Here is a 14,131-nt window from a genome sequence, read left to right on the forward strand (position 1 = left end):
GCAACCCTCTGGAAGCTGAGGCAGGGAGTCTTCTGCTAGTGTGGAAGATACAATGATTCCTATCTCAAAAGAAAACCGGAAGGAAAAAGAAAGAAAGAAGCCACTTTGGAAGGCATAACTGGCTCTTTATCACAGTGGCATCCTCCAGGAAATGCTCACCTACAGTGTCCAGGGTGTTATGTAGTGCAGTATAGAATGAAGCAAGTAAATGAACTCCTAGACTATGCCGTCTAAGAGAGGCTTACAGTCTCCACACTGGCTGCTCTGTCAAAGGGCTTACCTCAGGACTGAGAGGTGCAGGGGAATGGTGGCAATTATAGATGTTTTTGAACGTCCCCCAAGACAGTCTTGCCGGAGTCTAGTTAGTTTTGATTCTTTATGAGGAGTGTGGGTTCTTCTTTCCACAAGAGCGGTAATAACCCTTTTCAATGTCAACAGGGACTGTGAGATTTCCAGCTTCCCCTGGCCCTCTTGTCAACAGCTCTCTAACGCCCAACATTTTCACTTCCTGCAAGACTGACCTTTAATTTTAAAGAGAATGTATCAATCCATTGTACTTGGATTCAAGCCTTGTATTCTTTTATGTGTTTTGTTATATATAATGTACTGAATGGCTAGCTAGCAAAATAAATTTTCCACACACAAAAAAGAACCCTCTCCTGATTTCCCTAGGGATCTGTGAATACAAGGACCTTTGTGCTCCATGGATGAAAAAGAAAGAAAGAAGAGAAAGAAAAAGGGGCTGGAGAGACGGCTCAGAGGTTGAGAGCACTGGCTGCTCTTCCAGAGGTCCTGGGTTCAATTCCCAGCAACCACATGGTGGCTCACAGCCATCTATTACTGGCATGCAGGTGTACATGCAGGCAGAACACTATACACATAATAAACAAATCTTTAAAAAATGAAAATAAAAAAGAGACATGACCGCTCCTAGGTATGGAGGAGAAAGTTTATTATAGATGTGGGGGAGAACTTAGCCAGGGTAGACACATCTGAGCAAGTCCAGAGTGGTCATGACCCTGAACCAGAAGGGGAAGCCTGAGGGGAAGGGAGAGAAGGAAGCCAAGTACAGCAGCCAGGGGGCCAAAGGCACAAAAAGGGGGCAGGTAATCAAATATCTGGATTATATAGGGAAGAGCCTCTGGGAGAAGGGTAGCCCAGGCCCTGGGCTGGACAGTTCAGGGTAGAGGGCAGGCTATGCCAACCGTATCCTGTAACAGAAGGATGCTGGGAGAACCTGGAGACTAGGTCTGCTTTGCTATGTGAAATAGGCACCTCCCAGCACTTGGGGTGGAGATGGGGGGCAGAGGCAGGTGGTTCTCTGTAATTTCCAGGCTAGGCTCATCTACAAAGTGAGTCTGGCATAGCTAAGGCTGCTACACCAAGAAACCCTGTCTCGAAAAACAAAAATAGGCACCTCAGCAGCTTGTCCTGGGTTTGAAACTTAACAGTCCCAACAGCAGAGATGTTAAGGGATGTAATTGAAGCCCCTCTCTGCATCCTCTTGGTTTTTTGTTTTGTTTTGTTCGAGACAGGGTGTAATGTAGCCCAGGCTTTCCTCAAATTTGCTGTGTTGTGAGGCTGCCCTCACACTTACGCTTCTCCTGCCTCTACCTCTCAAGCACTGTATAGTAAATAAATCTTATTTATTATTTATTAAATGAATCTTTTAAAAAAAGATTTAACACTATTATGCATAGTGTTATGCCTGCATGTACACCTGCATGCCTGAAGAGAGCACCAGATCTCATTCTAGATGGTTGTGAGCCACCATGTGGTAGTTGGGAATTGAACTCAAGAGTTTTGGAAGAATAACCAGTGCTCTTAACCTCGGAGCCATCTCTCCAGGCCACAGCCAAGTCTTTACACATACACAGATTCTGCCTCAGGAGACTTGCCGTTTGAGAGGCTCAGACCCCAGCCCACACAGACCGATGGCCCTATGCCCGTTGCAGTGATATCATTCCTTTAAGCAGGAGAGTTTGTTTTAGGCACTGGCAAATGATGTCATTTTGAAAAAATGAGGCATGAAAGAACTGTTTTGAGAGAGACACACTAAAATAGATTTTTTTTCTTAAAATTTGGCACATGGAACTATGATGACTGGAATACCGCTGCCTCATCTCTGGCACTACCGAAGTTATAGTATTTATCCTCAAGGCATTCTCTAAATTGTGAATGGCCAAAACATTACAAAGGGCAAAGATCACTGTCCTCCCTTGCACATTATTACCTGAGTTGTTTCTGTCTTCCAGAATCCCCTATTTTGAAACCAGTGCTGCCAACGGGACAAACATTAGCCAAGCCATTGAGACGCTCTTGGACCTGATTATGAAGCGGATGGAAAGGTGTGTGGACAAGTCCTGGATCCCGGAAGGAGTGGTGCGATCCAATGGCCATACCTCTGCAGACCAGCCAAATGAGAAGGAGAAAGGGATTTGCAGCTGTTGAGACACAGGCGAGCATTGTGGCAGTGCAGGGCACCTGCCTGTGAGCTCGGCCATGGAGACCAAGCCACCACCGTGAGATGAACAAGACCACCTGTTCATCTCCAGGAGGCATGAACTCAGCAGCCATTTGTAACTTGTCGCAGCTTTATAAGATTCTAGTCCAAGAATTGGGAGAACTACTTCACAGAGCCAAAAGTGTCTTATAAAACCTAAGCCCATGGTAGCAGTTCATTCAGGAATTCAGGACTTTGCAGCCACGAAAGGTTTCATCTGTTATGTAGAATGCCGATGGTCCCGGTCCCGTCACCTGCCTTAAAGCAGTCACCTGCCTCAACACAGATAGACCTAGAGTCTCATGAAGACATTAAGATCTTTGAGCAGTGAAAGGCCATCATGGTCTTGAGAATCCAGATTTCAAAATCCATGCTCTAGAACATCAAACATTTGAATGTTAGGGATGTGCACCCCGGGCCAATGGCTTTCAGCGTTACCTTTCATGTAGGCCTTCCCCTTGACGTGAACATAAAGGAATGACGGCTGTATCTCTAGACTCTGAGCAGAGTGGATTGAACTTATGTGAGTTTGGTGGTGGTGGGAGGGGTTTGTGGAGCAGAGGTGAAGGACCTCCTAGCAGGAGCAAGGGAGGTCATGGAGACCCGTGTGTTTATCCATGATTGTTGGTTTAGTCTGTGTCTGAACATGGCTTGTGCTTCTGGTGTATGTATAAGAAGAGATTTCTTTCTCTCTCTCTCTCTTTTTTTCTCTTCCTACTTGTACATTTGTTCTGGTGCCTTCGGGCTGCAGTTTCAATTGGTTTGTAGACTGCTAATCTGACTTTTCCATGAGGCTGGGTGTGGTTGGTATTGGTATTTCCCTGTTTGCTTTCTCTTTTTAATCAAGCAGCACGTGTACTTGCCATCAGCAGGGAGCTCAGAGTCGGGACTTAAGCAGCCACATTTGTATGCTAGTTAAAGAAAGTGTTCTGTAGCCTGAACCTTTCCCTGGGAATGTGGGCATTTCTGTACTTGCTCTTATCTTGCCAAGATCATGCGCTGTGCTCTGTCGCCACCTTATCTTCATGCCCAAGATGGGTGGCTAAAAATATTCTTCACAGAACCTACTTCTAAAGACCTAAGGTGTCTCATTCAGAACAAAATTCTTTTCAAAATGGCTTAAAGGAAGTAAGCCAAAATCTGCAACAAATCTCACCACAGGAAAAATCTCACCAGCTATAAATTTAAGAAGTAAAAACTGTGGTGGTTTTTTTGTTTTTGTTTTGTTTTTTTTTTTTTTTTTTTTTTTTTTTTACAGTATAAAGGAAAATAAGTACTTTGCATGGTAGTTTTTAAGCGGATTTTTTTTTTCCTCCTGAAACAGGCTCTTACCCTGGCTGGCCCGGAATTCCTGTTGTAGATCAGGCTAGCTTGAAACTCAAGAGATCCACCTGTCTCAGCCTCCCAAGTGCTGGGATTAGAGGTGGAGCCATCCCACCCAGCTCTCAAAAGGCTTTTTAATTGACCATCTATCATTTTTGCCATTGTCCTTTGACACCGCCCCCTCCCCAGCAAAATTAGCCGTGGCTGCTAAGCTTATTCTGTCCTTGAAACGGCAGAGTTGCCACTGAGGCCTCTCTGCATCTGAACCCCGAAACCCTGGGTCCATGCACAGCTGTGCCTTCCAAAGCTGCTCCAAGACTTCGGTAGAGCTTATCACACATCAGAGCACGTTTTTAATGTCTCTCTTATAAATAAAGTTAATGTGCCTGGTGCTGGTGGTGTAGGCCTTCAGTCCCAGCACTTGGGAGGTAGAGGCAGGAAGATCTCTGAGTTCAAGGCCAGCCTGGTCTACAGAAATAGTTGCAGGACAGCCAAGGCTACACAGAGAAACCCTATTTTTGTTTTAAAAATATGTTGAGTTTGCATAGTGCACCTTTCAAGAAGTAGATCCAGAGTTAGCACTGGGGCCTGTTGGCTCCATACCGGGCACAGGGTTAAATGCATGTGATTGATGCTTACATGAGAACTGCCTCGAACTGTTGGAAAAAAAAAACTGTATTCTCTTTAAAAATGGTTTAAATTTGATATAAAATAACCATATTTTCTGTGTCAATGTATTTTTCTATTTATAAATCTGTATAAAAGCAAAAGATCTTCAGTGAACTTTGTGCCAATTAAACCATAATTAAAAAGTTGGTCCAGTGTATCTGGTTTGTGTGAATATTTCAAACTTGGAATTGTAACGCCAAAGAAATCCAGATTCAGAAATTCAGAAATCTCATGCAGAGCCTGTGAGAGGAACATTGAGGAGCTCTGTCAAGGAACATCCTGGAATATAGTTCAAAATGTTTTAGGGGCAATTTTATTTATTTAATTCATTTCACGTGTATGAACGTTTGCCTGGATAGATGCCTATGTACCATGTATGTGCAGCATCCTCTAAGGCCAGAAACGGGACTAGAGTCACAAACAGTTGTGAGGTCCCATTCGGGTGCTGGGAATTGAACATGGGTCCTCTGGAAGAGCAGCCAAGGGCTCTTGACAGCTGAGCTGACCCCAATTCAAAAATGTTTTATCCAATATTTATTAAGCACCGTTGAGAATTGCTGAGCTGGCTCATCTGATGGAATGAAACAAAAATGGTCAAGGCCCACATCAAAGCAGAGCTGGGGCCAGTGCCCCTACTGTCTTCACACAGTTGTCCAGTCCTCTCGGGCACGCTCCCCTGAGTGGGTGGCTGTATTCCTGGCTCTGAGCGCTAGCACTTGTTGGCCTGTCTTGGATGCTAGCTTCCCATATGGCTCTCTCCCCAAGACTGTTCAACTGCCATCTTGCCCAGCCAGGTCCTGGAAGAGAACAGCCACTTTCGCAGCCCACCAGAATGTCCCCTGCTGAAAACCTGATACCTGGTTTGCTGACCCTATCGAGGGGGATTTGTCAAAGTCTATAGGGCCATAGCTAGGTATTAGGGACTATAAGTGGAAGGTCCCTCGGTGGTCTTTAAGTCTGTGCACTCACCCGTTTTCTATAGGTGCTTATTCTTCCTGGTGCAGTGGAGAGAAGAGGAGAGGGAAACCAAACACAGCAGCCAGGAGGCCAAAGCTACAGAAAGAGCAAAAGAGAGGGAGAGAGGTGGGTAACCAAAATGTCTGGATTCTGTAGGGAAGAGCTTCTGGGGGAAGGACAGCCCTGCCCCCATGAGCACCCACACACATACGAACACCAACTAATGTGCACACACACACACACAAAATAAAAAATGTGTATTAATTTTTTAAAAATTATCCAAATTATTTTTAAATATTTATTAAAAAAAAAAAAAACCCAGAACACGTCATCGACCAGTTCTGAAGCATGAATTCTGTAGATGACGATGCAGTGCGGCAGCTCTAGGTTAGGCTGGCCGACAGGGCTGCAAGCTGCTTTCTGCTGAGTTTCAAACCCTAGCCAAGCAGCTGAGGTGCCTATCTAACACACCTAGGTGGACCTGGCCTCCAGGTTCTCCCAGCGTCCCTTAGTCTCTACCTGTTACTGGGTGTGGCAGACATGCCCCGCCCTCTACCCTGAACTCTTCCGCCCGGGGGCTGGGCTCCCCCCCTCCCGTCGGGTGCTGGGGTTACAGCTGCTCATTACCATCACATGTAATTCTGGAATTCCTCTTAGTGTGCAAGCCACAGACCCTGGTTTGGTTTGAGCTGCCTTTATGTGTACCCCCAAATATCAACAGAAGGACAAAAAGAATCTTTTGTCGACAACTGTTAGTCAGGCATGGCGCCGGTGCATTGAACTCCAGCATCCGGAAGGTGAAGAGGGAGAAGAGCCATAAGTCTGAGGCTGATCTGAGCCACCTGGTGAGGCCCAGGCCACCCGGCCTGCAGTGAGAGACTGTCTGAAAAGCAAGCAAAAACAAAAATGGATTACAGAGCCACTTCAGTGCAAGCACAAGGACTTTCTTGCATTAAGATGTGCACAATTCACCAGTTTGTACATGTATAAATGTTTCGTTGGAGCTATCCTTGTAATCAAGAGAGTTTCAGCGGCTGGAGAGCTGCTAGAGCAGTTAACATGGACTAACTTCTATGGAGTTTTAATGCCCAGCACCTGCATCAGGTGATTCAACTGCTTTGATAACTACAGCTTCAGGGGAACCACTGCTTCCAGTCTCACTATCCCATAATACCAACATAGATGCACATGATTACAAATCAGAAAAATAAGCCTGGCCTGGTGTTCCACACCTGTAATCCCAGCACTCTGGGAGGCAGAGGCAGAGGGAATCTTTGTGAGTTGGAGGCCATCTTGGCCTACAAAGCAAGTTCGGTACAGCCAAGGCTACACAAAGAAACCCTGTCTCGAAAAACGAGAAAAATAAAATAAAACATAAAGCTTTTAACAAAACCAGTTTTAAACATTGTCCTGCCTACTCACGGAAGTTTGTAAGTCCACTGCGTGATTATCAGAATGTCTTTCTCTGCTTCTTAATTCCTATTCTTCTTGGATCTTAAGACTTTTTTAGGCCTATTAAATACAGTTGCCTAGACCTTTCTTGGCTTAGAGATTCTACAAGGAGGATGAACAGGAGCCTGAATCAGTTCTGGAAGTTTCTTCTGGGCTGGACAGGAGGCCCAAACTGCTACCCTACGAGGGTTGTAACGTCATTCTTTTGTTTTTGTTTTGTTTTTGTTTGTTTTTGATTTGTAGACCTGGCTGGCCTTGAACTCAGAGTTCTCAGATTAAAGTCAAGGACTACCACCTCCCGGGGAGCAGAAGACTCTTAAGAGCATCCTCTTTAACTTCTAACTTCATTTTCTTAAATCGCAATGGATAAATAACATGAACAGGAAGCTAAGCTGAAACACAATTCTGTTGTGTAGAGAAAAGAGGCATTACAAATGGAAGATTCGCTCGGGTTAGGAAGCCAGGTGTACGGAGTTGCCTTCATTAAAAGTGCTTTTTTTTTTTTTCCCCTGCCCAGCTGTCTCTAGAAAGAAGAAGAAATTGGGGAGCCCAGCATACTAGCGCATGCTTAAAAAAAAAAATCAAATTTAAATGATTTTTTTTGGTGGGGGGGCAGGCAGAGTTATTCGAGACAGGGTTTTCTGTGTAGCCCTGGCTGTTCTGGAACCATGTAGACCAGGCTGGTCTTGAACTTCCAAGTGCTGGGATTAAAGGGATGAGCCACCACAGACCTGCCCTATGTGAAATTTAATTGGCCTTGAAGTCAGATAACAGCCCCCATCCTGGTGTTGGGTCCACTGTAATCATCTCCGGGTGATCACACTAGAATGTCTGCTATGTCTGCTTCTTCCCAAAACACATATAAACACATACACACCCTTTCTTTTTCTTTTCTTTTTTTTTTTTTTTTTTGAGACAGGATTTTTCTGCCTCCTGAGTGCTTTGATTAAAGGCCCGAGCCACCACGTATCTTAAAACCAGAAACCTGGGGGCTGGAGAGGTTAAGACCACAGGCTGCTCTTCCAAAGGTCCTGAGTTCAATTCCCAGCAGCCACATGATGGCTCATAACCAGCTATAATGAGATCTCGTGCCCTCTTCTGGCGTGCAGATGTACATACAGACAGAATACTGTATTAAAAAAACCAAACCAAACCCAGGAACCTGCCTCTCCCTCTAGGATCAGCACCGCCCCACCCCCACCCCCACCCCCCAGGTGCTGCCTGTGCATCTGTGAAGCCTCGAGGAGGGGTGAGGCTTCTGGGAGTGGGAAGCGAGGCCTGAGGGCCAATTGGAAGGACACGAGCGGGAAGGGGCTAGTGAACGGCCCTTGAAATACGGCTCAGCCGCTCGGTCGCTTTCGGGCTCGCTGGGTTTGGAGCGCGTGGGCTGTCTGTGAGTATGGCCTCTCCTAGGAGGTTTCAGACCCTCGTCCCGCTGAAGCACAAACAGGATACCTTATTTGAGGTGGCAGGAGACTCCAAGTTGCCCAAGTGGTTCCACGTCGAGTACCTGGATGACCCGAGAACAATGTACGTGGATCCTTGGCTGGTGGAAGCGATATTCGGTGAGTGAACTGGGAAGGCCGGGGCCACCTCCTGACCCCCATCTACACCCCGGCAGTCTGGGTATGCATGTCCTGTAGAGAAAACCCCTCCGGTGGCTGTGGCTCCGGATCTGTGGCACCTCTACCCCACTTCCTCAACTTCCCAACTAACTTTCCAAGAAGCGGAAGCCGCCCCCTCACTGTCAGGTTCGCCCCCTGCCCAGGCCGGAACGGAGAGTACATCCCGCACGTCGAGTGCATGACCCACACCCTGATTCACGTGAACCTGGGGGAGCCTGGAGAGAAGGCCGAGATTTTGATATTCGGGCCTCCCGATTACCAGAAGGACGTTTCCCAGATGGTTTCGAACTTGGTTGACTATTTCCAGAAGCAAGTGGAGCAGAGTAGGTGTGGGCTTGGGGGTAGGCAGGGCGGCCCCGCCCTGCAGCTCTCCGCCCCTTGCGGGGGACCCCCCGGGGAAAGTGGGTCCGGAAAGCGTGGCAGGGCCACCAGTGTGTCTTTGCTGACTTCCTTACACTGCTCCTCTTCCACTTCAGAGAGGGCTCAGAGGGCTGAGGCCCAGCCGGCTCCTGTGAAGGTCCCTGCGGCCGCCAGGCTGCGGGCTCCGGTGCAGGTCCGTGAGGCCACCACGCAGCCGGACCCCGTGCAGGTCCGTGAGGCCGCCACCCAGCCGGACCCCGTGCAGGTCTGTGAGGCCACCACCCAGCCGGACCCCGTGCAGGTCCGTGAGGCCACCACCCAGCCTGATCCCGTGGAGGTCCGTGAGGTCGCCACCCAGCCTGACCCCGTGGAGGTCCGTGAGGCCACCACGCAGCCTGATCCGGTGGAGGTCTGTGAGGTCGCCACCCAGCCGGATCCGGTGGAGGTCTGTGAGGCCACCACGCAGCCTGATCCCGTGGAGGTCTGTGAGGCCGCCACGCAGCCGGATCCAGTGGAGGTCTGTGAGGTCGCCACGCAGCCGAATCCAGTGGAGGTCTGTGAGGTCGCCACCCAGCCTGACCCGGTGGAGGTCTGTGAGGTCGCCACCCAGCCTGACCCGGTGGAGGTCCGTGAGGCCGCCACCCAGCCGGACCCCGTGGAGGCGGGTGAAACCGTCACCCAGAACCCTGCAGGGGAGGTCCGCCAAAATGTGACTGTGCATTGAAGTTCAGGAGGCCGCCACCCAGCATTGCACAGGCCTCTGAGGTCCCAACTCGGGAAGTTTCTGAGGCTCTGTCCCAGAAGTTTCCTGAGGCTGTTCTTGGGGGTGGGAGATAACGGGGGCCACCCAGAGTGCTTTAGTTTTGGTCCACGAGACTGGAGCGCAGCAGTCTTTGGACAGAGATGTTGGAATTGAGCTGCCTGGGAACCAGTTACCAGGTTATAGTCCTCGGATCCAGGCATGAGGCAGTCTAAATGTGGTACACACCCGCCAATTCAGCACCTGGGGGCAGAGGCAGGGGGCTAGCCTGGGCTGTGAGTGGAGGCAGTTGTCTTTAACCCCTGGCTGTCTAAGTCTCTTGACATCATTTCTGGTTGTTTTTTGCCCTAGAAATTGGGAAGCCTGGCGTTAGGGCCGTCTCTGGTTTTTTCCTTGTTAAATGTTTGTAAACACAACTGGAAGTGTTCCAATAAAGAATTGCACACACCCCCCCCATTGAGTCTCTCACGTGTTTCACCTTGAGCTAACTGTTTTGAAACCTTGTTCCTCGACAAGGAAGGTCCGCTTTGAAAGGTCTGGTTGTATCCAGTTGCCACTAGCTTCTTCTAACTAGTCTCTTTGCGAGGAGGGGAGTTGTAGGAGGGCTGGGAATGACTGCAAGTCTGTCATCTTCAGGACTTTCTGCGGTGGGGAGTCTCCGGAACTGGGGGTGGGTGGGTCATGCCAGTTTCCTTGGAGAAATCCTGAGGTGGAGGCAGCGAAAACACCGTGGTGGGGCTAACAGCTGGCAGTAATTATGCCAGGAGGCAGGGTGTGGTGGTACAGGCCTTCCGGAATCTGAGCCAGGCACACCTCAGGAAGTTCAGGGTTGACCTGGGGTAGATAGCAAGTTCTAGGCCAGCCGGGGCTGCACAGGGAGGCCCTGTCTCAAAACTTCCGGAAGATAATCACTGAGGTGGGGAGAGCAAAGCTTGGCAGGTGAAGCAGAGCTTCCTTGTTCTGGGTGACAGCTGGAAGGTGGGCTAGCAAGCATACAGAGATGTTCTTTTGAGGCAGGGTCTTCCTGCATGGCCTTGGCTGGCCCATTGCTCACTGTGGAGTCCAGGCTGGCTCAGAACTGAGATCTGCCTGTCTCTGCCTCCCTAGAGCTGGGATTAAAGCTGTGCCTGTGCATCATGAAACCTCATTCAGTTGGAGAAGGCATAAGAGGCCTGATTTTCCCCTCTCTTGTGTGAGTGCCCAAGAAACTAAGGTTTTAAACTAGACCAGGCAGGTCAGGTAGGTACTCTATTCCCAGATGCTTTTTTTTTAAAAAGATTTATTATTTATTATGTATACAATGTTTTTGCATGTACACCTGCATGCCAAGAGAGGGCACCAGATTTCATTATAGATGGTTGTAAGCCACCATGTGGTTGCTGGGAATTGAACTCATGACCTCTGGAGGAGCAGCCAGTGGTTTTAACCTCTGAGCCATCTCTCCAGCCAACCCCCCTCAATTTTTTTTCTTTTTTTGAGACATGGTCTTCTAGCCCAGGCTGACCTGGAAACTCACTATGTAGCAAAGAATGATATTGAATTTCTGATCCTCCTGCCTCCGACTTCCAAGTGCTGGGATATAGGTGTGTGCTACTATGCATGGTTTATACAGTGCTGGGAATGGATCCAAGGCTTTGCACAAGCTTGGCAACACTCCAGGACTAATCCAGCCCTTAAACTTTGAGACATAATGTCACTAAGTTGCTCAGGCTAGACTAAAAATCCTCACTCACTTCGAAAGAATAATGGGATTACAGACCTGCCCACTATGTCCAGTACATCTGACCTTTAAAGAAAATCTTAAATTGGTTGGTGTTGGCACGCACCTTTAATCCCAGGACTCAGGAGGCAAAGGCAGGCTTTGAGTTTGAGGTCAGGCTGGTCTATAGAGTTCCAAGATGGCTAGGGCCACACAGAGAAACCCTGTTTTGAAAAACTAAAAATACTTTAAATGTGTCCTTTACATGTAAATTTATATATGTAAAGAGACAGGGTTTCTCTGTGCAGCCATGTCTGGCTGTAGAGCAGCCTTGCCTTGAACTCAGAGATCCACCTGCTTCTGCCTCCCTCGCCCTGGGATTAAAGGCGAGCACCATCAGCACCTGGCTTGAAATGTGTTGATTTTTAAACTTGCTGCAGGAGTTGGAGAGGTGGCTTAGCACATACAGTGCATCCACTTCCCAGCCACCCAGACTGGGTGACTCAAAATTGCCTGTAACTCCAGCTCCAGAAAAACCAACGCCGTCTTCTGGACTCTGGAGGCATTCCAAGCGCATGTGCACAGATCCACACACACACATGCTTCAAAACTTAGACTTTTTTTTCCCAAAGAAATCACAGGCTGAAGATGTACCACAGTGATGACAGAACACCGGTCTGGCCTGTGCAGGGCACTGGGTTTATGACAGTTGTCTTGATGCACAGTAGAGCTCAGCAGCCTCCTTTGAAGTTTTCCAACATGTCAAGATTGTTGGCGTTCCTTGTTTTTTCAAGGCCGTTTATTTCTTCATCGGAAATTACTAATTCTGTTGGTGCTTTAGGGACAGCCTTGTTCCCTGAAGGAGATACTTCAACGCTTCCCTTCCTGAGTGTTGCTTTGTTTCCAGATATCTAACCACAGCAGTTACTTCGTGCTCACAAATCTGTGTCCATGTTGTAGCATTGAAGAATGAGTGAGTGCATTAACATTTATTAGGATACAAAACTGTCCTAAAAACGATTAATATGGAAAGATTTATCATCTCCCCCTTCACTTACAAAGATTTAAGGTTGCAAATTTGTTTTATGTGTATAGTTCTTATGTTGTTTTCAATCTCTCCCGTTTTGACTACCCAGCTTTGTAAAATGTGTAGTATCTGAGAGGGTACGCCTACTCTCTATTTTTATAAATGAACCAGCTTCTTAAAATGCATAGAAAATTGGTTGAGGGGCCAGAGAGATGACGCTGCAGGTGAAGGCGCCTGCTACCAAGGCTGAAGGCCTGGGTTCAGTCTCTGGAACGCACAGGGTAGAAGGAGGAAGCCAGCTCCCACACATGCACACTCACATGCATATGTGCCCAGAGTAAGTTGTATGAAACTGAGGGACAGGCGTTATCTTTGAATGGCTTCCAAAAGAAAGGCGTGGCTGAGAGGTGTATTCCTGAAACTGTATACATGTACATTATTTAAATATTTTAGTATTTATTTATTTATTTCAAAACAAATCTTTTGTAGCCTCGGCTGTCCTGGAACTCTCAGTAGACCAGGTTGGCCTTGAACTAGGAGATCCATGCTTCTGCCTCCGGAGTGCTGGGATGACAGGTGTGCATCATGGCACCGGCTCAATATTTTATATGTGTGTGTCTCTAGCCTGTTGAGGCTAAAGAGTCCAGTCTTTTACAGCTGGAATTAAACAGCTGTGGGCCACTGAGTTATGGGATCTTACATGCTGAGATCTCTCCAGCCCCAAGACTTTTAATTCTGTGGGTTTCAGTGTTTTGCCTGTATGTATGTATTTGTACTAGGTGTGCGCAGTGCAGTGCCTCTGGCAGCCAGAAGACACCTGCTTATCCCTTGAAACTGGAGTTACAGGTGGTTGTTGGTTGCCATGTGCTTCTAGGAACCAAATCTGGGTTCTCCACAAGAACAGCTGCACTTAAGCACAGAACCATCTCTCCAACCTCAGACACATTAATTTTAAATGAGTTTAAAATTAATATATCCCTTCCCCCTCTTTAATCTGTTTTTTTTTTTTCCTCCTTCATATTAATATCCATCCCTCCCACAACCTACCTTCTCACTGTCAATGGAATCTTGCTGTGTCTCTGAAGATGTCTGTGCTGGCTGGTTTTCACGTCAGCTTGACACTAGTTGTAGTCATAACTGTAACCTCAGTTACAGGAAGTGGCAACCTCACCTGAGAAAACATCCCCACCAAACAGGCCTGTGGACAAGCCTGTGGTACAATGTCTTGATAGATGGGGAAGGGCCCAGCTTACTGTGGGCGGTACTACCACTGGGCTGCTGGTCCTGGATGCCCTGAGAAAGGAGGCTGAGAAAGCCAATAAGCTGCACTCCTTCATGCCCTGACTTCCTGCCGTAAGCTTGTTCTCTGAGACCCTTTTGATCATGGTGTTTTATCACAGCAATAGAAACTTCTGGACACGAGCAATCCTCCTGTATCCGCTATCCAAGGACCTAGGACTGTAAGCATGGCTACCTGTTCATTACATACAAATGTAAAACAAAAAACCCGTCCACAAACTAAAGGGCGCAGCAAGAGCTGGGAAGCGTCTTAGTTATTTTTCTACTGTCATGAGAAAACACCATAACCAAGGCATCTTCCAGAACCAAGTGTTCAATTCAGGCTCACGGTTTCCGAAGGTGAGTCCATGACTTGCCATGGCAGGGAGAATGCGGTGGACAGGGGAGTCACTGGAGCAGTAGCTGAAAGTTTACATCTGATCCACTGGCCCAAGTCAGTGAGCTAAGTGGGAATGCT

The 14,131-nt window shown here is 47.8% G+C and overlaps 2 protein-coding genes across 6 annotated transcripts in view; both read left to right on the forward strand.

Annotated features, from left to right (window-relative positions):
• LOC129670009 (ras-related protein Rab-27A) overlaps positions 1 to 3,707 on the forward strand; it is a 105,704-nt gene extending 101,997 nt beyond the window's left edge. For all 5 annotated transcript variants that reach the window (XM_055598401.1, XM_055598403.1, XM_055598420.1 and 2 more), the window contains one exon: positions 2,256 to 3,707. In XM_055598401.1, the coding sequence (XP_055454376.1) occupies positions 2,256 to 2,451 (196 nt within the window). In that variant the 3' untranslated portion in view covers positions 2,452 to 3,707. The remainder of the gene's footprint in view (positions 1 to 2,255) is intronic.
• Positions 3,708 to 8,303: 4,596 nt separating this feature from the next.
• On the forward strand, positions 8,304 to 9,613 carry Khdc3l (KH domain containing 3 like, subcortical maternal complex member). Its single transcript, XM_055596847.1, has 3 exons — positions 8,304 to 8,469; positions 8,673 to 8,879; positions 9,006 to 9,613. The coding sequence occupies exons 1-3, from the start codon at positions 8,304 to 8,306 to the stop codon at positions 9,611 to 9,613; spliced, it is 981 nt and encodes a 326-aa protein (XP_055452822.1).
• Positions 9,614 to 14,131: the final 4,518 nt, after the last annotated feature.

Source organism: Psammomys obesus, unplaced genomic scaffold (assembly GCF_907164565.1).
Source record: "Psammomys obesus unplaced genomic scaffold, mPsaObe1.curated_primary_1811, whole genome shotgun sequence".
Lineage (NCBI taxonomy): Eukaryota > Metazoa > Chordata > Mammalia > Rodentia > Muridae > Psammomys > Psammomys obesus.